This window comes from Ammodytes marinus (assembly GCF_949987685.1).
Source record: "Ammodytes marinus genome assembly, chromosome: 10".
NCBI lineage: Eukaryota > Metazoa > Chordata > Actinopteri > Uranoscopiformes > Ammodytidae > Ammodytes > Ammodytes marinus.
In genome coordinates this window covers 12,465,125-12,489,970 of record NC_137214.1, presented here as the reverse complement: position 1 = coordinate 12,489,970, position 24,846 = coordinate 12,465,125, and the positions used below count along the sequence as shown (strand labels likewise).

Here is a 24,846-nt window from a genome sequence, read left to right as displayed (position 1 = left end):
TTGTATGAGACTGTACAATAACAATGACTGAGTGCAAATGTGATCATTGTGTCATAAAGAACAGGGATGAGGAGGAGCACTGAGTGACCGCTGACAGGGCAAAGGCAAAGGAGAAATGTGGAAATGAGGTTAGGAGGTGACGGCTGACGATGGAGTCCCAGAGAATAGCGCGAGACAAAGGGAGGAGAGACAAAAAAAAGCAGAAAAAGGAGAAAGAAGACAGCCCAGTGTTTGGTGTGTAAGGGCTGCAGGAGGAATAACTCCCAACGCTATTACGGTGGGGTAGAGAGACAGAAGAGGATAAAGGTACAGAGAGAGAGAGAGAGAGAGAGAGAGAGAGAGAGAGAGAGAGAGAGTAAAAGACCGAGTGTCTCAATATAAGAAGTTGTAGACGGGCTGGAGGAAGAGTCCCAGTGTTCCTGTGACGCACACCGTCACAAAAACCCAGAGGAATATCCTGTCGATGACCATGGCCACATACTTCCAGTCATCCTCCACCTGGGGAAAGGAAGGGAAGATAGGTGTGTGAGTGTGTAAGATAAAATACATTACAATGTTACCAAACAAATTCATATACAATAGCAATGTGCTCTTTTTTTCCCCCTAAAACACAAACAGCGACCTTTGCTTATTGGTTATAGTTCAATTTCTAGCAATGACGAAAACTGCCAAGTTATTGTGTCGACAATAGAGCTGTGTGGCTATAAAGGTAACAATAATAATGTGTGTGGTTTTTTGTGGGGTTTTTTCTGTGTATGAGAGTCTGACAGAACCAGTGGTATTTACTGTAATGAATCTGGCTATTGTTGAAGTTAGTGTGTGTGTGTGTGTGTGTGTGTGTGTGTGTGTGTGTGTGTGTGTGTGTGTGTGTGTGTGTGTGCGCACGTATGCATGTGCGTGTGCATGTGTATGTGTGTGTGTGGTACTCCTTGATCAGTCAGGTGTGGACAATAGGATCATGGCTGCACTGACCGTAATGCCATTGTGAGCCTATAGAGAAGGCCGCATGGCCATTCTGCATGGATCAAAGAAAGATTCCAGCTCTGCTAAGAAAAGATGGAGCTGAAGCAACAAACATATCAGGGCTCTCCAGAGTGTGCAGGGAGCGTAGCAAAGCCCTCCATCTGCAACAAACAAGCAGCTTTACGATCCCTTTATAGCCCCGTGTAAATGGTTTCCACACCATTTACTAAGCTATGTAGAAAATTCATACACTGCAGAGATAACACGCGTGCAGTATAGTGTTGTTGCCGTGTGTTCATTTATTTAGGTTCTGTGTACGTTATGGGGGACTAAACCCGGGTCCCCAGAAGGTTTTCTATATATTTTAGGGTTAAGGCTTGGTTTTAGGTTCATAGTTACCAGGTTGATGACCAGGTTAGGTTGAGGGTAAGGATAGGGGTTTCTCATCTAAGCTTCTATGATGGCCCTTTATATCTGCAATGGCCTGGAGGTCATATTCTTCAACCTTAAATCAATTTCACTTTGTCTTCAAAGAGTGACAATGTTTTCCACCAGTGCCAAAAGAGGCAGATCTCTGTCCAGACGATGCCAACTGATACAACAATAAAGTAGCATTGTTCAATTGTATCCTAAAAATATTTGGATTTAAAAAGGCAGAATAATTTGATTGTTTCGTGGTGCAGACAGCCAGGGAGAACTACTGCACTCATACCTGCAAGGGATTTCAGTGCGAACCTAAACACACTATCCAGTGGATTTAGAGCCCATGCTGAGAGATACCGAAATTGAAATGGGAAGACATTATCCAATGTCATACTTCTGAAAAGAGTGGGCAACCAAAATGACGCACTTGTATGTCTAGGAATAATTTCTAACATAACAGAACAAAAGCAGATCTTTCCCATCTTTTTAAAGATGACAAATCAGCAGGTCTGCAACTAACAATTATTATTATCTGTCACTTTCCTGAAGACCAAGATGAGGTCTTCAAATTGCTTGTTTTGTCGAAGCAAAACGTCAGACCAAAACGATTTTCTCAACCAAAAAATAATAATTGTAATTCTGCTTGAAAATTCAACGTGGAGTGAACGATTCTGAAGAATGCTTGTTTTCAAAATCGCTTTTGATCAAAATTAAATATCTCCTCATGTTTCGCCACCTCTACGTACTGTGTGTGTGCTGAAAAGAAAACAGTGTTAATGCACAGCCTCGGCTCTGTAAACAGGCATTTTGCTGGCTGCGGTGGGTCGCCTTTGTTTACATAACCTTTGTTTACATACCTGTTTACAAAGCATAGGCTGTGTATACACAATGTTTTTTTTAAAGACGCACACTGTACAGACAGGTAGCGGATCGTGAGGAGATATTCACTGATTTTGACCAAAAGTGATTTTGTCAACAACCGTTCGCCAGAATCGCTGATTCCACCTTTAATTGATTATTGATTGTTGATGTATTTTCTGTCACCTGGCTAATCAAGAGATCATCAAATAACATCTTGACAACACAGACAACTCAATGCCGCCTAATGTACCTCTTTGGCTTTGTTGCGAGTCCTCATGTTCTCTGCGATGTACTTCACGCTCTCTATGGCCTGCTTGATCTCCGGCGACAGCACGGAGAAGGCGACTACGGCGTTGACCGGCGACGGGGCGTTGATGGGCCTCGGCATCTTGGGCACCTCTGACTCCTGGAGCCCCTGGGTCTGGGGCGCCTGGGTAGGGGGAGGTGGAGGTGGGGGTGGAGGTGGCACCATCGGGGGAGGCACAGGCGTTGGCACCTCCTTGCCTCTGTAGGGGCACCGCCTGTTCATATCCCGGCCCGTGTCGCGGTTCATCTCGCCGTACTCCACACAGTTCATGGAGCCGCCAGCTGAGGCAGCCCCTCCCCCTACTACTACTGCTGCACCACCATCCAGCTGTGAACACGGCACACCCCCGGTTATACCCCCAACGCTTATACTTCCCGAGCCACTTCCTCCACTTCCACCTATGCTGTTCTTTCTCTTCTTGTTTCCTCCACCACTTCCCACTCCTCCACCTCCTACTACTGCATTCGACCCTCCTGCGACACCGGCGGGGAAGGAGGAGCCCTGGTCAATGGGCCTCCTCATCAACATGACCCTGGGCAGCACCCCGAGGAACACAGACCTCACCCACTCGGGCATAGTGTGAGTCATTGGGGTGCGGTAGTGGACGTTCAGCACAAAGACAGTGATGACTATGCTGAGTGTAACGAATATCATGGTGAACAGGAGGTACTCGCCGATCAGAGGGATGACCAGAGACGTGGAAGGGATGGTCTCTGTGATGACCAATAGGAACACAGTGAGGGAGAGCAGGACGGAGATACACAGGGTGACCTTCTCACCGCAGTCTGAAGGCAGGTAGAAGACCAGTACGGTGAGGAAGGAGATGAGGAGGCAGGGGATGATGAGGTTGATGGTGTAGAAGAGAGGCAGCCGGCGGATGTAGAAGGAGTAGGTGATGTCCGGGTAGATCTCCTCACAGCAGTTGTACTTGATGTCGTGCTTGTAGCCCGGCGCGTCGATGATCTCCCACTCGCCGCTCTCCCAGAAGTCTTTCAGGTTCACCTGATGAAATGTAAATGTAGAAGGAATGGTTACCTCTTTTTTTCTGTTGGCTAAAACTATTTAAAATCTACAGTTTATATGTATGACATTTATCATCAAGTCAAATAAAAAAAAGGTGAATGTTCATAGGTCGTCACTTGTCATGTGTGACAGCTCAAAAGCGAAGGGCAAGTTATTCCCTTTTTTGGGGATTTGAGGCTCTGTACTGAAATTCCTTCCAATATTATATCAATATAATATAAAGAATATTGCATTTTAAAGATGACAAGACTGCCAGGATCTCTCCACACTGACCTTTGAGCCAATGAGAACCAGGTCGATCTTGGCCTTGTCGTAGGTCCATGAGCCAAACTTCATGGAGCAGTTCTGATAGTCAAAGGGGAAGTAGGTGATGTCCATGGGGCAGGAGGACTTGAAAATAGCCGGAGGAACCCAGGTGATGGTGCCATCAAACTTCAGCAAAGCCTTGGTCTTGTCTTCCACCAGGAAGTCACCTACAGCACTGTGAGAAAGCATTATTAAGGAGATGGTAAATTAATTTCACTAAGAGGCCATTACAACTTTTAACTCAAAAGGTCAGAAGACAGAGAGCATAAATAAATTAGCATGCGCAGCTTGAGAGCTACCTTATGCATTCATACTGGCAAATACCACATCATAGTTGGGCCAAAGCAATCGGAGGGGTAGCTAGAACAAAAAAATATCCTATAGAAATATGCATGTATATTTTCACAGTAATATGGGGTTGCCTAAAATGGGGGGTGTGTACTTAAAATGAAGCCTCTCTGTCAAAACAACAGGGAGAAAATGACAAACATGGCACACGTCATTTAGTTTTTTTCACAATAAAATTCTTTAGAGTTTGTGCGCTCAAACTTACTTGTTGTACAAAACAATGTCTGGCCTCCAGATTTTATTGGATGGAACTCGTATGAACTCAATCCCATCATACTCAATGGGGGCCCATTTCAGTTTGTAGTCATTCCAGACCTAAAAGAAAGACAAAACTTAGCACAATTCACTGTGGCGTCACTATTGGCATCACATTAATGGCATCTTCACTCACGTGTCTCAGCCAAAGATTGGTTTCCATAATCTGGTTCACCTCATCCTGAACAAAAAGGGGGAATGAGCCAGCAAAAGAAAATGAACTTGATAAACAGATGATATAACACATTGTTTTTTTATAAGGATTAGCTGTTCAGTCTCTACTCTTACCACTTTGACCAGCTGAGATATGGAGACCTCAAACTCCACTGTGACCGGATCGGATACATTCTCCACCGGTCGGATGAACTGGTTGTACCTCCTGAACAACCTCCGAAATAATCTATCCTCCCCCTTTGATGAAAAACAGCCTAATGAAAGAGAGAGGAACAAATGGAAAAAGACAAAATACACACAAAATATACATTTAGTCATTTATTCAACAGGAATTGAATTAGACGGTGTAATAAAGTACACATACTGTAATTTAAGGTATGCATTCAAGGTTTAAAATACAATTTGACCGGACAACTGAAGTCAGCCTCTAAAAAATATTTAACATTAGTGTCTGACAAAGAAAATGTACAGAATACAAAGATGATTGTTATGTTGCAACTACCACTGAGCAATTTCACTGGAAAACCAAATGTTGCACGAATGTTGCAAAGAAAGGAAGAATGAGAGCATAACATTGTGCAACAAAGAAAGTCACAGACAGGAAACATAAACATTGAATACACCTTATTACACACACAACTACATATTTAAAAGGATTGGTTAACTAAAGTAAGAAAAACATTTCTTATCTATGCATGCAAGCAGTACGACTTGATTTTCCAAAGGTGTGAGATGTTTGCTAACCACTCTGGAATGAATGAGATGTGGCAGTGGATATCCTGGCAAAATAAAGCTTAATCAATCTGTGTGTCTAGATTCCACTAAGGGGGAATATGATATGTTTAAGTTTGATTTAGGAGAAATAATCCTTTAATTTAACTGTTAAAATCAATATCTATTTGGTCTTGATGGAGTGAAGATTGCCAGAGACGGGGCGCGGTAATGGGCATTACAATTGCTTGTTTATGGGAGGGGCAAAGCTTTTAGGAAATCTTAAAAAGCAAGATGCTTTGAGTGAAAGAAGTATGGTGTGGCGTTGGCGAAGTGTGTCTGGAGAAATGTGAGGGCAGACTGAGTGAAGGTCATTTTGAGGAAAACTGACACTAGTAACACTGGTGCCGCAGATGGCACATTGACCCACGCCTGTCCAAGCAGAAAATGTTGCCTCCCTTAGGACAACACACACACACACACACACTCACACAAACACACCTCCAAAAACTGAGATCAAAATCCTCAAGAATAACATGGAAGCATACATAACCTCTCTTCTTCTAACTTTCTCTGAATCTTCATCCTAGTCTCGCAATACCATCTTTCTTTGCTTTTTGATGATCCTTCTTTTTAGGCTTTAATTCCACTGACATCCTCCTTTGTCTGTTCCAATTTCCTTCTGGCTAAATAAACACAGGATGCGTTATTGGTAGTCAGTGCCACTGCATGCCCTTGTTTTTTTTTGATAAATTTTGGTCCAGACATAAATATTGCAGAAAAGCGGAGGACAACCTCTCTCTCATCATAGCTTTCAATTTGAGGAGTGACGCACGCATTATTCAACACAGTCCCAAACCATCAAACTTGCACTTACCGAGCGGCGTGAACCTTTTCTTTTCTATTTTTTTATATGCAGGAGAACGTGCTTTACTGAAAAGGCAAATGGGGCACAACCCACATACACACATATAGCCATTTTCACTGAAAAGGTTTGCTCCCTTGACAACAACTAAATAAAACATAGTCTTTGAAATGGGACACTTTCTTTCGGTGCAAGTCAACCAATGCTCTACAAACCTGAAGCACGGAAAACTGGTTCACAACATTACTTTACATTTCTTCCGATCTACTCTTCATCGTCTTCTAAGATTTTTTCTCTCAATAATATGTATGTTTTAATTCTGAAATATGAAGATATTTCTGCAGAAAAAGTTAGCAATCTAGCACACATTAGAGGCAAAGTCAAAATAAATCTAAATCTGAATTTGAAGCAAATCGATACATTTTCAAGTTGAACAATGATACTGTAAAATAACACCCTTTGTAAGTGTTTAGGGTTTTACACCCTAGGTTTTAACAACAATTTTGTGAGCAGACAGGGGACAAACAAAGCTCAGGGGTAGACTCCGCTATTGTTTAATGAGTGGAAAATCTAAAAACACTCACTACAGTTATGTAATGACAGCATCTGGTGCACATAAGACAGAGTCCAAACACTAACACAGACCTTCTGACAAAGTTTAGTGACACATAAAGGTCAAAATAAAAAAGACTAGTAAAATGCTGCAGCAAAAGGGTGAATATATATGCAATGACTTCATTTATCTCCATATATTACACATACAATGGAGTTAAAGTCGACATCACTCCCTCCCTTAAATTTAAGTTACAAGTTTCACAAAAATGTTATACTTTATTGTGGGAGCAGAAATAGATTATCATCATACAATGTTATTGTTCATATTTACAGCATCCTACAACACAATTGTGTGCAAAATATAATAAAGAGAAACAAAGTTTCACTAAATATGTACATAGTGGGTTGCAGACAGCTTTTCCTTTCCTCTTGTTCTGATGCTTTTATTTGACTCTTATGAAGTTGTGTGTCTCATTTCAGCAGGACTGGCTTCAAAACTCTCAGGAAGTTTTCTAAGGTCACTTGCAGAGACGAGTTGAGTCTTGAAGCTTAATGAAAATGTCTCTCTCCTGAGAGGCTCGACTAATTTCCGCACTTGGTACCTGCCTTGAAAACTGCCCACTACCGCCTGATATACTTTACACCCAGAACCTTGTTTAAGCTTCTAATTGGGCTAGGGGAACCAGGGCAATTATAATCAGTCAATTAATTGGACCTTTTGTTCACTGTGAAGGGGAAAAATGAAGCCAATATTATTTTTTTTCTCTCTGTTGGCACAGTCACTACCCTAATTCCCTTCTTTGTTCTGCCACTGATCTTAAGCAGCTTTAATTTAAAGGAAGTTAATTATAACCTTTGCCCTTTCACCTCAGTGGACTCTGCACACTGCTTTTACTGCTCGCTACGCTCCATGGTATTTAATGTCAGAATTTAGTTTAACAGTGAGAGTGCTTTCTTTAAGCAAATACAGTCCCTCTTACAGAGACGTTAAAATCCATAGCACATGCAAAATTACTATATATTATATCGTAATAGGTTCATAAAGCTTAGATATACCACACTCATGATATTTACTTTACATCAAGGCCAATAGTTGTAGCAAAAGTGCATGTTAAAATAAGACTAACAGTCTACTGTCAATATAGTATAGGAGCTCTGGTCAAGGCGCAGCAGTGCTTTTGAGCTAAATGCTAGTTTCAGCATGCTAACCCAATCACTATGACACAGGTTTAGTAGGTAAAATGTTGGAGACCATAAATGTCTGAATTCTTGCAATTTCAATCTGGAAGAGGTTAGAAGGGGAAGTAAGTGATATTGTTTTGTTAATATACGTATTAAATCTCTCTATATTCATACAGCAATCACTTAACCAGTATGCACAGTTCATAACACAGGTCTACCAGTAATTCAGCTTTGCAGTAATTGTCAGTTAAAATTTCGAGTATCCCGCTCGTTTTTATCCAATCAGGAGACAGAGCGCAAAAAGAGGCGTGTCTCTGTGCCCGTGAATGATGACTCGCTGCTCTCCATCGAGGTACTATCTGAAAAAGACGGCTGTGTGTTTATGTGGTGGTGACGTAGGGACGAGGGAGGGGACTGATAACTACAGTTAATGTCAGGAAGTTAGCCAAAAGGACCAAATAACTTACTGCTCCTTTAACTGACCAACATTTACACCTCTGTCAACATGGCAGAAAACCAACCATTACGGTGGCTCCAGAAGGCATTAAGAACCAAATGTCTTGTCTTGTACTAAAGCTTTAAAAGAAGACATCACTGTCTTTGCGCATGAAGACACGGCAGCCAATGTTTAATTTTACCAGAACTGAGCTCTTGCAAGACTCAGATGCCACACTTATTTGTTGAAATTTTACCATTAAACAAATTTTTTTTTAAATGTAAACAAATTCTTAGGAGTGATCATACACCACAAATTATGCTGGAAACCACATATAAAACAAGTAAAAAGAAAAGTATCCATGTCCACCGCAATACTATATAAAACAAAATATGTACTCAATTCAAAATCATTAAACATGTTGTACTGTTCCTTAATACTACCATACATTACATACTGTGTGGAAATATGGGGAAACACATACAAAATCATTACCAACCCTATTTTTATTTTACAAAAGAGGGCAATCAGAATCATTACAATAGAGCAGAATATCTTGAACCAACCAATACATTATTTATAAACTCAAACGCACTTAAATTTAGAGACTTAGTGGAGTTCAAAACAATGCAAATAATGCATAAAGTCAAAAACAGGATAGTTCCAGACTGTATCCAGAAGTTGTTTCAGATTAGACAGAGCAAGTATGAACTCAGGGGAATGTGCATGTTTACAAAGATAAATATAAGAACAAATGTAAAACAAAGATGTATATCGGTAAAAGGAGTAAACGTGGAATGTCTTGGATGAAGAAATTAAAACGTGTAACACGGTACAAAGATTTTAAAAAATACTGAAAAAGAAGATGCTTAACAAATATAAAAGTGAGGCATGAATGGCACTGTGAATATGTATTGTGGATGTATTTTGTCTTGTGTCATAACTTTACATGTAATATGTTTAACATATACAGGAATTAATCATAGCAATAATATTTACAATAACTATCAAACAAATTATTAAAACAAATATATACATATATATACAGTCAAGTGCGAAAGTTTGTGAACCCCTTGAACATTTTGGAATTTTATTTATTTTTACCATTAATAATTCATTTTTATCAATGCCAGTATTTTTTATATGAAATAACACATGTTTGTTTATCAATTAAACATTTTTCTTTTCCAGAAATCAATTGTTAAAACAGATAAAACAAATTATTTGACGAATGTTGTATGTGCAAAAGTTTGTGAACCCTGAGCTGCATTGCTTAAATCGAGCAGGTTGACACAATCAGGTGGGCCAAATTGGTTGATGAAATAGACCAATGTAATGAGAGATCTTTAGGAAAGAAATTGGGTGGCACTAGATAAAACAGAGATAAAACCAGGTCAGTTTAGGCTCACCAAAGTGAACCCATACAGGTCAGACATGCTAAAAGGGAAACAAATCTCTGAGGATCTCAGGAATAGAGTTGTGATGCTGCACATTTGTCTGGGGACAGCTATAAATTATTTAAAAAAAAAGTTTGAGCTCCATCGGTCCACCGTGAGGCAAATCATCTACAAATGGAGAGCTTTAAGAGTGACTGAACATCTGCCTAGAAGTGGACTTCCTTCAAAAATATCCACAAGCGCCACAAGATAAGTGATTTTTCAGTTAAAAGCCAACCCAAACATTACATCTAGTGATTTGCAGACCTCTCGTGCAGCATCTGGGACAGATGTGCATGGTTCCACAATAAGAAGAAAACTCAGTCAACATGGCTTTCATGGGATGGTTGCTGAAGAAGCCTCTGCTCTCAAAAAAGAACAAAACTGCTTGTCACAACTTTGCCAGAGAGCACCTGGAGATACCTGAAGTCTTATTCTGTGGACAGATTAGTCCAAAATTGAACTGTTTGGTCATAACCAAAACCGCCATGTTTGGGCAAAAACGCAATTTTGCCTACCACCTAGAGAACCTTCTCCCAAGTGAATAATGGTGGTTTCAAATTGTCTGCAAATCTCCAGATGTAATGTTTGGGTTGGCTTTTACCTGAAAAATCACTTTTCTTGTGGCGCTTGAGGATATTTTTGAAGGAAGTCCACTTCTAGGCAGATGTTAAGTCACTCTTAAAGCTCTCCATTTGTAGATGATTTGCCTCACGGTGGACCGATTGAGCTCAATTTTTTTTTTTATGAATTTATAATTGTCCTCAGACAAATGTGCAACATCACAACTCTATTCCTGAGATCCTCTGAGATTTGTTTCCCTTTTAGCATGTCTGACCTGTATGGGTTCACTTTGGTGAGCCTAAACTGACCTGGTTTTATCTCTGTTTTATCTAGTGCCACCCAATTTCTTTCCTAAAGATCTCTCATTACATTGGTCTATTTCATCAACCAATTTGGCCCACCTGATTGTGTCAACCTGCTCGATTTAAGCAATGCAGCTCAGGGTTCACAAACTTTTGCACATACAACATTCGTCAAATAATTTGTTTTATCTGTTTTAACAATTGATTTCTGGAAAAGAAAAATGTTGAATTGATAAACAAACATGTGTTATATTTCATATAAAAAATACTGGTATTGATAAAAATGAATTAATAATGGTTAAAATAAATAAAATTCCAAAAGGCTCAAGGGGTTCACAAACTTTCGCACTTGACTGTATATATAATCATTAAAAAAGATCCTGAGGGACCAACGAAAAATGAATAAATAAACATAACGTAACAAGGGTAGGTGCAATAAGCTAAGGCTTCACGGCCTCTGCACACATCCTGCATCTACCTCTGGAGCGCGTCGCCTTACCTTACTGCTGCGTCTCTCTGACTTTTCTCGGACACACATGGAACGTCTCAGCAGCTGCTGCTGCTGCAGCGCTGCTTCTAAAAGCCCTATCTTTCTACATGGAGTTTTCATAGATAATTCCCATTAAAAATTAAGTTCTTTCCTGTCATTTATGATGCATATGATTTATACTGATATTACTCTAATATTGAGTCTGGACAGTAATCTGTGCGCCCCATTGCCATTGCCATTGCCTTTTTTTTTTTTTTTTGCCACATTTTCGCTTGTTGGAAGTTTTATTTTGAAAGGGACACACCAGGAAATGGTGAAACTACAGCGAAAGCTGCCAGTATGAAGTCAATATGACTCTCAGCAGAGTATTTCTCTATCAGTTAAAGCAGAGAGACCCGAGAGAGACGCGCGGCTCTCAGAAAAAAATAGGCGAGCCTCCTGAGGTAAAGGGGAGCGTCGCTGCAGACGTGCCTCCGACGCGCATCAGCAGTGCGTCTGAGGTTGGATGTGTGCCCGCTCTAGGTTGATTACACGGTCAGTGACAAAAAGTCAGACGCAGACGCGAGGTAGACGCGCAGTAGAGGTAGGATGTGTGCAGAGGCCGTCAGCCTACACCTTTTCGATCAATACTATTTATAAGAAATCAATGTATAAATTTAGATAACAACTTTCTGTTTTTTTTTGTGTTTTTTATTTTTGTATCTTATGTATGTAATGTTGTGAATCTGTGTGATCGAAATAAACTGAAACTGAACTATTAGCCACTTGTCCCCATCATCCCTTGTTGGCTCTTTCCTTTCCCTGTCTTTGTGATGCGGCACCAAAGTGACAAGGCTTTGTTCTGATGAAGGCAAGTCAAGCAGTCATGCATTTCACCCTTAAATAGCCACATTGATTCAGAATTAACAAGCCAAACAGCAAGTCCAACCCTGTCAATCGTGGTCACAGCAGCCCGAAACCGCAGATAGACCTGTGGCCTTGGGGAAGCTCTTTGATCAGACATGTGCTTAACAGGACAAGCCCTCTGGGAGTGAGTGGTGGACAGTGAATGAACTAATTACCCTCCCAAAAATACACTGACTTCTGACAGTGTGCGTGTGAGTGAGGGCATGAAAAAGAGATAAAAATGGAAGGAGACTTAGGGAGAAGAGCTATGGGAGCAGAAATGTGATGCGATAAACATGTGGAGAAAAAAAATGTTGATCGCGTGTCTCTGCTCTTGGGGGATGTTGATGGCCTGACTGTGACATGCTGAATAAGGCAAACAGGAGGATCCACAGCGATTATTGCATGTGCTGTGGACATCCAGTTAAGTATACGGTGCATGCTTTGACCTTTGTGTGTCTTCATGGAAGAGTGCCTGCCTACATATCTTTACATAGATCGAACAAATATGATCCTATTTATGTACAGTATGTTCACTCACTTTGGATCAGACTCACTCAGCAGAATATGATTTTTTTTTTGTTTGCCGCTGATGCATGAAATTCAGTAGTTACTTGCCTCCATGTTTACAGTATGGAAGTCTGTGTCTTTCCAGAGTGGAACGGTTCTGATGGTTGGCAAGGCGCAGCAGCAGCCAGTAATTGAGGAATCATCGCTAATGTCTACTTATCTACTGCGTTGTTGCCAGAGAAAGCCTTTTGGTGATGCATGCCAGCAGTATTAACTAAAACAGTGTTTAGAAACACATAGGTGTCCACCGAAAATGTCTTCCTCAAATTATAATTATACACTCAACACAACAGGCTTTATTCACAGCATTTGACTTTTCTATTTATATTAGGAAAAACCCAGGTGTTACTGAAAACATTACAAATGACTACACTCTGCTCAAGTGTCCCAGTTAGTCCTAAATAACTCAGGTGTAAATAGCTTTGTTTTCTAGGTCAACGAACCAGAAAGAACTAGAAAAACGCTTTCTGACCCATTCAAGGAAGATGACCAGCAGCCCAAGGAGCGCCTACGCTTCCGTATTGACACAAGTCAAAGAAGATGGAAATACACTGGACCCAACACCTTCCTCTCCATGGAGTTGTACCACCAAATGGGGAGGATTGTTCTGGGGCAGACTGAGGACATGCTGGACAGATTACAGAGGGGGCCTGTGGCGAAGTGGATAGGGTGGTGGACCCGCAACTCCCCGCCACATGTCCAAGTGTCCCTGAGCAAGACTAAATTTTTCCTGATAGTAAGCCTGCACCCTGCGTGGTAGCTGCTGCTATCGGTGTATGAATGTGTGCTCCAGTTGTAAGTCTGCTAAATGACATGTAATGTCATTTAATGTAATGTAATGTAATGTGATGTAATTACATTTCAAGCAATGACCTTAGAGAAATCCCATGATCGCATCAAGAGTTAGGCAATTCTTATAGAAAGGATGCTGGGCTGTGTTGTTTTCCATGATCCAGGTCCAGATGAATTGCTTGATGAACGGATCAATGGAGGGCTAACCAATTCAGGGCTAACTTACGTGCTAAGCTGTTGTACTATCACTGACGGATTCTGAGCAGGAAATTATGGCATTGAAACAGGAGATGTTGGAATACACTTTTTTGTGGAAAAATAAAATCATTCTTTACCATTATGCTTGAGTAGTTTGTTGGAAACTGGGAAGAAAGCCAGAGAAAAATTTGACTTTGATGAGGGCAATCGGTTAACATTGACCAGTTGGAAGGAGGGCGCTGGGCTAATTGCAATGAAGTATTAGAGTACAACACCACAGAGATCAACTTAAAATTCAATGAAGACCTCAATGAGATGATTGAAGACCAAGACCATCAAAACTTTTGATAATGACAACTTTGTACAAAAAGTGAGACGAAAAAAAAAACTGAAATGCAAGATTCAAGATGGTAAAAACGTAATTCCAGCCTGCCAATCATTACACCTAAAAGCCTGTACTACTGTTCCAGTATCAAGACTCAGACCCCAATAAGCTACTGCCAAACATGCCGATAAGGAAACATTTGGGGTGAACAGATACCGTAACAATAATGCAATGGCATGCAAGGATGTGACCTGTAAAAGCTACCAAGTGCTTTGGACAAATAAAGGAAAGACATGGTACAAATAAAATACAGGGGTAGAAAAGTAGAGGCCACAATTGTCAAATACTCATCTGAGGCATCCATTGTTTTGTTCAAATTCATCTTGATCTTTCTACTTCTAACCCTCTCTCTCTCTCCATCCTAAAGCATGACTCGGTTCATAGTCAGCACTAAAGAGAAAGATGTCCCAGAGGAATCAAGCAGCAGGGCTGTCTGCCTGGAGGGGGATGTCTGTATTGTGCGAGTGTGTGGAAGTCACTGAATGTGTGTTTGGGGATGGTTGGATGGGAGTATGGTGTTATAAGCTACTAATCCATGGAGGAGGGGGTGATAATAAGGCCTCTGTCCCTGCCTGCAGTGGTTACTCTGTCTGCGTGCGAGGGAAGGAGTGGGGGGGTTTCGGTTGCAATAATCACACAACAATTGTGTTAAGAGGATCCTCGAGACAGACCTTAAGCCATACTCACACTAACCCACACACCCACACTGATCGCCTGTCAGAATTTAATGCAACTATATTTGCTTCGGCGTAAGAAACCAGAGGGCTGTTCTGTAGTTCTTCTAAGCTCAGTAGAGCATGTAAGCCTCCCAGAGGAGCGTACACGTTAGAAGATGCTGCAACGCAAGCAGACTACTTCATGCAAGCAAGACTCGGATGAACCCTACAGTGGCCTAAAATAAACAATTTTAAAGCCACTACGAGTAACTTTGTCAGTTGGCGGCACATTTGGACAAAAGCGGCAGTATTTTTACGACGCCAGCTGTCGTAAAGCTGTTTTCTAGCGCGTGACGGCCGTGCGAGTGTCAGATGATTTGGATGCAATATAATGCATGTCCTTGTGTTGAAAGTGTGAGGGCACCGGACTCTTTTCGGCTCCGTGAGAGTGGTTAGTGACACTGCAGCAACTAATGCCAGTCAGTGCCACACACACCTGATTGCAATGAGTTGATGCAGTGTCACCTAACTACTCTCACGGAGCTGAAAGATTCCGTGTCCTCACAGAAAGCGAGAGACGGCAGTTAGTATGGATCACGATGAGGTAATGTGTTTATGTTGTTGTAAAAAAATGAAATTTCAGATGAATAATGGTCATCTGATGATGGTGAAGCAAAGTAAACTTTGTTTTAGTACCGCTCATTCATTTAGGAGTAAACACTGCAGTCTAGTTCACTCCCGTGAAATTGTGTACACGTTGCTTGGCAATGCCCTCCTCCCGCCAGTCTATCACTCTCCCTTTTAGCTTTTCTTCATAGCATTTTCTTTTTTTTTTCTTTGATGGTTCAGCCCCGTTATCAGTCATTATGACGACAAACAACTGTCTCAAACAAGGCTCCCACTCCCCTTCCCGCACTTGGAGGGATAGGCTTCTCAAATCACGTCGCTGCCCTACACTGAAATCTGCGCACAATACGAATATGTGACCATAGAGCCAGCATGCGCTAACCGAAAATCGGACTGGGTGTGCGACCAGACCAAATGCAGTAATAAAAACTATATAAAAACGTCTTTCTTTGCACTGATGGTCTCGTTTGCTGTTAAAGATAATTCATGACTATCAGAGGAAACATGAGGCTGAAACAATTGTTGCCATTTGTTGGCACCACTACATCCATGCCCATATCTACCATTGAGGACACCAAGGTCATGCCCTCTGTCATTTTTTCTTCAAGTTTCGTTTCATTTATTACATGAAAATATAGCTAGAGACAATTATCCCAATATTAACACAGCATTACTTGACGCTTAGTTGCAGATACATCTGACTTCTCTAAAGGAAACGAGAGCACTGTCATTTTGGTTTGAAATCAGCCCCCGATGGTTTCATTTAGTCATTAACTTCCACATGGATAAACGAATAAGCTTGTGATATACAAACAGTAGGCCTCATGCTATTTGCCAATCTCAAATCGGAAGAGGCTTTGTGTGTCAGTTAAATAATGTAGTTATAATGTAGTGTTATGTGAAATGTAAATTGTTGCCAATTGTCTTTTATTCAACCGAATAAAGATGTCAAACAGGCTAAAAGTCAACAAAATAAACTTTTGCGAAGGTAACAGAGGTGAAGCCACAGGCAAAGAGAAAGAGGGAAGGTGGCTACGGCCTTGACTACAACCTCCATTGGTTTAGGACATTCTGTTGTGAAAACTTTTGTGTTCATTTGAGTGTTGCCTGCACTCGCTGCTGTCTGTGGCCAAACTTTTTTGAAAAGGCACATCCTCTTTTCACTGTCAACATGCAGCTGCAACCTATTAAAATGATCACCAAAGTGAGATAAAGGGTCAAGGCCTGAATCATAATGCGGATTAGATCAGTGTAACAGAGCATGGCTGGCCATGTCTCTCAGCTATTTCTACTGGAGATGATGGAGACAAGAGGCTGCGGGGTAAATGCATCATGCGGCTTCCCTCAATTTAAATCACTCACAGTATCAGACCTGAAATATGATGATGTGCGCTACAATCTACCACACAGGCTGTCTTCATTCTGAATGTCATAAATCCATCTAACACCCCCCATACTGTACAGTACAGATTCTCACCCCTTGCCTCCGGGCTAGTCCAGCCTGATTCTATTTTCAACTGAAATACCCCAATCCCATGGACCGCAGGATCAGCATTTCCTCTGTTATTGGGACAAATCACCAGTCCTGGAATGGCAGGAGACAATACCTTCTGTAGCACACTAAGCAGACCCCCACTGGGAGTGTGTGTCCCTGTGTGTCAGTGTGTGTTTTTCAGGAACTTATCTGCATACACACAGCTCTAGTACAAAATCATACAAAAGCCCACAAAGCCAGTGAGGGATTGAGGGAACGAGGGGGGAGAGGAGAGGTGGGGGACACAATGGGTGAAAGAGGCAGGTGAAGATATAATCCTTCCATTCCCTGCCCCCCCCCCCCCCCCCCCAACTATCCAAGCCACCACCACCTCTAACCGCCAAGGACACGGAGTAGATGTCCTCCCACTCGGGCAAAATTCGTTCTAGTGTGAGATTATTGACACTGTCATCCCTTCACAGCACCGCTTTCCTGTTCTTTTGAAATTCACCGAGTTCAAGGGCGAAGCGACAAGGCAGTCATCTGTAGCAAATCTCTACAGTTGAAGAGGACAGAGGGAGTGAGTCAGTCCATCCCATATGTCATTTGAAGGCAAATCCTTCAGCTTCACTCGACTCTGAGTCTGCATCAGGTTACAGGATGTATGAAGTCAGTGTCTTTTACATGACTACTGGAGCTTGACAACACGAAGGCACTTAGTGCTTTTCCCACTGGGGGAACCCGTGATACTACACCCGGGACAAACTCTTCGCTGGACTCAGGGATTTGAAGATAAAGTTTTATTTAACATGGCAGTGATTCAACCTATAAACACCTTAACTCCTCCTACAGTCTGTTCAAAGCAGTTGCATGGGATACAAACGAAGACGACTAATGCTGGGCTTACACTAGAGGACTTTTAAAAGACTTTGAAAAGACTGAAGACTGAAACCCTCTTACATCTGAAGACAATCAACTCACACCTGAAGACATCTAGTCATTAGTTTTCAGTCACAGAGTGAGATTTTGAAAAGACAGGGGGTCTCATATTGCAAGACTACAACTAGATTCCTTTTGAGATTAATATTATTTCCGCAAACGCGATAGTGATTATTTAATTAAAAAAAGGTTAATTCAATATTCCGAGCGGGGGACTTCCTTTAGTTATTTGACCAGCTTTATTTGCTGATCTCATCCCCCAATAACTTTAACTCCTAACCCTGTATTTGACTGTAAAGTGAATGATTTGCACGGCTATCAGCCTGGTTCTCCCGCCGAGGCTTCAAGGAAAAAGTGTCCGAAATAAGTGCCTGCACAGAAGGACACAGTTCGCGACTAATACCGCTCCTCTTGCGTCGTGCTTGGTGCATGCGAGAGTGTGACAGTGTTTACATCATTTTGCTTGAGCCAACCCCTTAAAGACTAACAATAATATCAAACATGTTTGATAATGTCGGAACGTCAAGACGGGAAGAAGACTGGCTGAAATCGGGTCGGAAGACCACCATACATCAAACGACTGAGATTACGTGCGCGCGCCACAACTCCAGCACGACTTCTGTGATTTCAGTCCGACATTGGAAGATTGTCTGCGACTGTCAAATCGCGTGAAAAGTCGTGTAGTGTAAGCCCAGCATAAGTATGACTCATCATGACTGAAAACGATGATTGCTACCTATTATGGGTGGTAAAAAAAAGTCGATCAATGTAAAAATCGCTATTCCTATCTCCTCGATTCATATTTCTTTTTATATGTATTTTGCTGGCGCCGGTAATGTTGACTTGCCTTAAGAACATGTGCATTACAAGCTTCACATTAAAATAGACTTAAATGAAGATACATAAGACATGGACTTTAATTTGCTTTCATGCCATAATTTGCCACAACGCCTCTTAGCACGCAGTGGACTGGAGCAGATCCTGAAACTGAATCGAGAAATCGATTCGGGAATCGTTTTGAATCTAACTATCGATTTTTTATCGATTCCTGACCCAAGGAATCGTAATCAAATCGTGGGCTTCCAAAAGATTTACAGCCCTACTACCTATGCATGCCCAAAAAAGCAAAACCTAGGAACGACATTTCAACAAAATTGATTGAAGATTGAAATTTTAAAACTTTTTTCTCAACTTCACTGATTCTGTAGTTTATACACTGCCTTTATGGGGCAGAATATGAACTCAAACTTCTGCAGGAACTCTACCGAAAAAGATGTCACAGTAGACTACATCCCACAATGTTTGACTGGCGGGTGTGGAAGCGCAAATGCAGCACTGAGCACTCATAGAACAAAGACGCTGCCAAAAATATATTGCCACTTTCAATCAAGTTATTTCATCCTCCACAAAGATAGATACCCATTATGCTTGGTGCTCCCATCAGTAGCTAGGCACTCTCAGAAGAAAACCGTGCAAGCAACCGTTCACTGTTTGTGGAAGCGAATGAGATGAAGTTCACGATTAAAATAAGCATTCAGTTACATGTGAAGGCGGCACAAAGTTTTGCTTTTAAGTATTTATTTATGTATCTTTTCTCTGCTCTGGGTCCCCTGGGAGCCACTCAAGGAGCGACCCCGCTTCAAAATGTGTTGTTTTAAAGCACACAGGAGACTGGCAGTCTTTACATGGACCAACGACTGAATGACATAGAAAATATGTGTGGGGTAGATTTTCTGGAACCGAAAGAGAAAAGAAAGAAAATTGATCTCACACAGAGAGCAAAACAAAACACAGACAATCTGAAAGACACTCGAGCTGTGATTAGAGATAAATCACAAGGGGAATGAGAATTTTCCTTGCAAGATAAAGCAACAGTGTGCAACTTCTGTTGCCCCCATGAGGAATTCTGAGGAATTACAACAACAATGTCGGCGTCTATACATGAGGTAAGTCTTCAGTGATCGTGCATGGATTTTGTTTCTTTTGCTGTACGTCCAGCAGAAAGCAGTAAATTCAACAACTAAACATTTTGTGGGCGCTTCTCGAGCTCCTGCGCCAGTGTCGGGGGGTGACTCCAGGTTGTAAACGCTGCCATACTAAGAAATACAGAGAGAGTTTTGGGGAGCTTTGTGTCAACTCATTTCGCAATGGCTTAAATGTAACCTACATTCGTTTATATCAAAAATGTTACAGAATATTTTGCCCAAAAATCAGGATCTAAAGGTGCTGAAGACTTTCCAGAGTAGCAGTGGCAACAAACCACCTGCTGAAATGCACCTGAGTAAGACACTGACATCTGGAGGATCCAGGGATGAAATCTGAATTGACAGTCATTGAGTTGAATACTGGAGAAACATATGTCATTCATGTGTTGGCTCGTTTTGTGCATGGATGGATGCTCTGCGGTATAGCTCCGGGGGCTGAGGCTATGATGCATCATGTCACAATCACAGAGCATCATCTCCATAGTAAAACGAAACCCTATATAAAATATGTATGTTTAAATTTACGCCCTCCCTCCCCCATAACAGTGACTCTACAGGTTTCTATAGGATATGATTCAAAGGCACTAGAGATTTGTTGTACTCATGGGAAAGCAACGGTGCATCTATCTAAAATTGAGTGAACGTTTTGTTTATGGAGCATTATAAGCAGGAGGCAAAAGGGATACACAGCAGCCTCACATTAAAAAGGGAGGGGGGGACTTTTTTTTTTACTTTTAAGCTCAGATTTGCTGTGAGTTGTGCGCTCTTGAACGGTAAATGACATAATCATTTCAAGAAAATGTTGAATACTTGTACATAAAGAAGTATGGAATCGGAGTGAGTTATCCCAAGTGCTTTTATAAAGCTTTCGGGGCTGGATTGGGAAAAGGCGCGGCGCAGTTTGTTTTCACTGACGTGGTGCACCCAGGCGCGCACAGGGGAGGTAACTTGAGATTCTGGGGTAACCCAAAAGTGAGGTAACAGCAAAGCATGGCAACAAATCATTCACACGAGTCTCTCATGAGATCATTGTATTCATAAACTAACCGGTAAACCAGTAACATGCTATTCTTTCGAGCCCAGCACCGATCCGATGCGCGCTGTCTTACCTTGCGCTGAGAGGAGCACCAGCAGCAGGACGTTGGTTAGTTTCCCGGAGAAATTCATCGACTCATCGGCGCCTGTAGACGCTACAAGATGATTTAAAAAAAGATGACGCTGATGACGGCAACGTTGTCAGTAATCGAGTATATAGACGTCTGCAAAGCCTTGCAATTTAAAGCCACATTTTCCTTTGAACTCCCGAGCGTGGAGAGGTTGGACTCGCGGTGCGCTCTCCCGGCATGAACAAGTTCTGCACCTCTCCCCTCCTTCCGTTCCTCCGCCCCCCCCCCCTCCACACACACACACACACACACACACACACACACACACACACTCACCCAGTCCCAGTCAGTCACCAAAGGGCCAAACCTTGTAACCTGACTCACAGTGACTCACAGGTGATAAGTTTGGAATAATGAGACTCTTTTCAAATATGGCTCTAGGACCAGAACAGCAAACATCATGTATACTAAACATTTTCTCATATTCAGCCTTGCAATCCAAATGATCAAGATATTTTTCCTGTATTTATACTATTCTGATACACAGTTTGTAGATGTGTGTATATTTGGCAACATTTCTCTAAAAAGAATAAAGTTGCCTTTATCTCTAACCCAAAAAATAATCGCCACATCTACTCCACATAGCTCTAGAGAAAGATGCAGCACACACACACACACACACACACACACACACACACACACACACACACACACACACACACACACAGAATAAGATCACATTTTTCACTGCTGAGCGATAAATGACCTATTTAGTCACTTAATTGATTTTGTACGCATAACAATGCGCAGGCAGCTTAAAGCGTTAGCTGCTCTATAATAGAATATTGAAGGCTGCAGTGCAGTGTCTGCCCAATTCAAATAATGGAAAGCTATTAATGCATAGCAGCACTACGTGGAATTATGGGATTGCACTGTCGAGCAAGCAAGTTCAGACTGACTCATCTTTAAAGGAACTAATGCAGTAGTGGGTTTTAAATATCACACACTGGATTAAACATTGAAATGATTGTATTTAAAAAAGCATGAATCTGTATTTTCTTTTTCAGGACAACTTTATTTATCAGTTAATTTGCAATTCATTTGTAGCCTTTTCCAGCCATACATCCAACATAAAACAGTCAAGAAATAGTTGCATCTGAGGAAACATATTATGAGGAACATGGGTCAGAAGAAAGCAGTAGATGTATTACATTTTATTCCATAGAGTAAAATGTAATATAAACCTGAGACTGTGTTTGCTCAGACATGCAACGCCGTGATATGCTGTAAATCAACATCAGGACAGGATGGACAGATATAGCCTTAAGTCTCTTAATATTTTATGAAACTAAGTGCATGCTTTCTTGTATGGGGCACATTCTGATGTACAGTTTGAGTAGGCTATTCCGCACCATAGGAAGTACCTTAATTCCTGCCACATATTTGCTCTCCTCTAAAAAAAAACACACACAAGCCAATTTAGAAAAAAACGTCACCCATGAGCGATATTTAGAGAAATGTTGCAAATAGAAAAACAACTCTTACATAGACATGCTGGAAATACACAAAACATGACCAAATACAGAAATGCTGCAAGGAGCACAGACTACAACAACAACTGTTTCCAGTTTGTTGGGAAATTAGATCAATTATAAGCTTTTTGGTGTCACACAAGCATGTCCAAGCCGTGTCTGGGCTGTTCATGTCTTCATGTTTTGTTTTGGTTGTGTTTTTCTCAGTTTGAGGCTCTTTTTTTCCTTAATCCTTTATGTGTTGTCATAATTGTCAAGATGTTTTCTTAATTTAATTGTGTCTTCTTTATTTTAAGTGTGTTGAGCTATCAAGGCCACTGGCAGAAAAACTACAACCAGATTTCCTTCTTGCATGAAGTTTACGCAGTTCATGCATGGACACACAAGCACACACAACTGTGTGCAGCTGTGTGCACATCCACTGATATATACTGTACATGCACACTAGGGAAGACAGTTCTTATTTAATTTAATAAAAAAACAACCCAGGACACTGTGTTGTTCACCATAGTGTGGGCTACACGTGTCCTGTCGTTTTGCTCTCGTGTGTATTCCTACTGCACACTGCCACCACGTGACACAAAAATCACTTACACAGCAGTAGGTTTAAAGTGAGATCAGGACCAGTGTGTCTGATGCTGTCTGATGCTGTCTGATGCGATGACCGCAGCTGATTGTCAATGCACAATGTGCCTTGCGTGTTAGCAGCTGGCAGGTCAAGGAGCCAAGAGGCTGAAGACAAGTCCTCAATTTAAAGCTCAATTAGTTATTTCGATGGGGAAGTGAAGTCAACTGAGTTTGTTGTCAGGGCTCGGAGCAGGGAAACTGTAATGATTAAGACGCCTCTCATGGGCTGTTAGGAACCTCTCAAAGAAGAAATAACAGAGAAAAGGAAGAAGAAAGCAGCATACAGAGTTTTAAGAGAGATTTTAGAGGATTGAATTATGCAGGGGCGTGAAGTGTGAAGGGATGGGGATGGCTAATAGAGAGAAAAAGAGGGAGAGAGAGACACTCAAATCAGCTGAGCATGAAATGTTTAAAAAGCTTCAGTGGAGTGTCACCAGAAGAACTTTTAAATGTTCATGAAAAAGTCTCCTTTTTCCTCTGCTGATTATAAATGACCTGTAACAGCAAACCTGACCATCAGCAAATACAATGCTATTTTATAGTTACTACTAGTGCAGTGCCCGTAGGAAGCAGGTCTGCTGTGTGTGTCCCGCTCGTCACTCATTTCAAGCTTTGGTCTCAGCAGCCAATCAAATTAGAGGGAGGCGGGGTTTAGCCGTGACTACTTCATGCCGCCTCATGCCCATCGTTACTGTGGCCTTCAGTGTGGGCATGTATTCGCCGCCAGCATGATATAAATATGATAACTTCTACATATTTGGTCCAAAACTTCATAATCAATCAAGGATGCACACCTTTGTGCCGTACGCAAGCAATATCCGGAAGCTCAGGCTGATCTGACTAACAGTGAGAGAGATATGCGAGTCACAGACAGACAGACAGACAGACAGACATTTCTTGCTTTATAGATAGATGATTAATGCATTTGTTCGAGTACGAATCTTCGCCCAAATCAGACTAAACGATTTACGGCAGGCAAACTGGGACATCCGGTGTTTCTCAAATGGTACTAAATCAAAGTTTAATTTCCTTCACCATCGTCATATTACCATTGTATTAATCTTACAGTCACATATAAATGCATGTGCCGCCGGCAAGCACTACCAAAGATCTTTATGAAAACTGCCGCTTGTTCCTAAAAACACTCCCCCCTTTGTCCAATGGTCCAGCTAGAATCAACTAAAACTGAAAGTTCCTCGTAGTCACTTTAAAGAAATGTCTGCTTTCCCCCATGCATCATTCTATTTTTTAGTTCTTAGTAGCAGTAAATTCACTCCCTTTGGCACATATAGAGAGAGTGCCCGCGAGATGTTGATGGACATTTAAACAAGCTTTCCTGACATTCAGCAGCATAAAAACAAACATTTGGAGGTATTCTCCCACAGCGTTGAGCTATAAAGCTTGAAAGTCAACCTGTGTCATTTATTGAACATTTGACCTCACTGTACGTTTTCGTCAAATGAGGTTCGCTCCTCTGCATTTAGTTCAAGCAATTCAAATGAGGCAATGAGATACAATGAACATCGTGTCACATTCATTCACAATAAAAGGGTGAATCATTTCATTGAGGGAGTCGTGATATAATAAATTACATAGAAAAATACTACCTTGTCAGAATAAACATTACTTAATTCACATAATTGTTAAAGAAGTTAAAGCACTGTGCGTGAAAGTATTTGGCTGTATGTCCCTGCTCAAATGTACAGTTGCACAGTGTGTTTATTTTGGACTTACTGCTTAGATCAAGCAGAGATAGAGAGTTAGAAAAAAGAGAGAGGAAAAGGGAGAAAAAGAAGAAATTGGATCACACATGCAGCGATGCAGGAATTAGTCAGGTCCACAGGAGGAGACTATTGCCCAGCAGTGTCA

The 24,846-nt window shown here is 41.4% G+C and overlaps 1 protein-coding gene across 1 annotated transcript; it reads right to left on the bottom strand.

The window, feature by feature from the left end:
* Positions 1-372: 372 nt before the first annotated feature.
* On the bottom strand, positions 373-20,879 carry LOC307256929 (neuronal acetylcholine receptor subunit alpha-3-like; the record flags this gene model as incomplete). Its single annotated transcript, XM_080036045.1, has 7 exons — positions 373-498; positions 2,498-3,556; positions 3,851-4,058; positions 4,437-4,546; positions 4,623-4,667; positions 4,775-4,914; positions 20,822-20,879. The coding sequence occupies 7 exons, from the start codon at positions 20,877-20,879 to the stop codon at positions 373-375; spliced, it is 1,746 nt and encodes a 581-aa protein (XP_079892171.1).
* Positions 20,880-24,846: the final 3,967 nt, after the last annotated feature.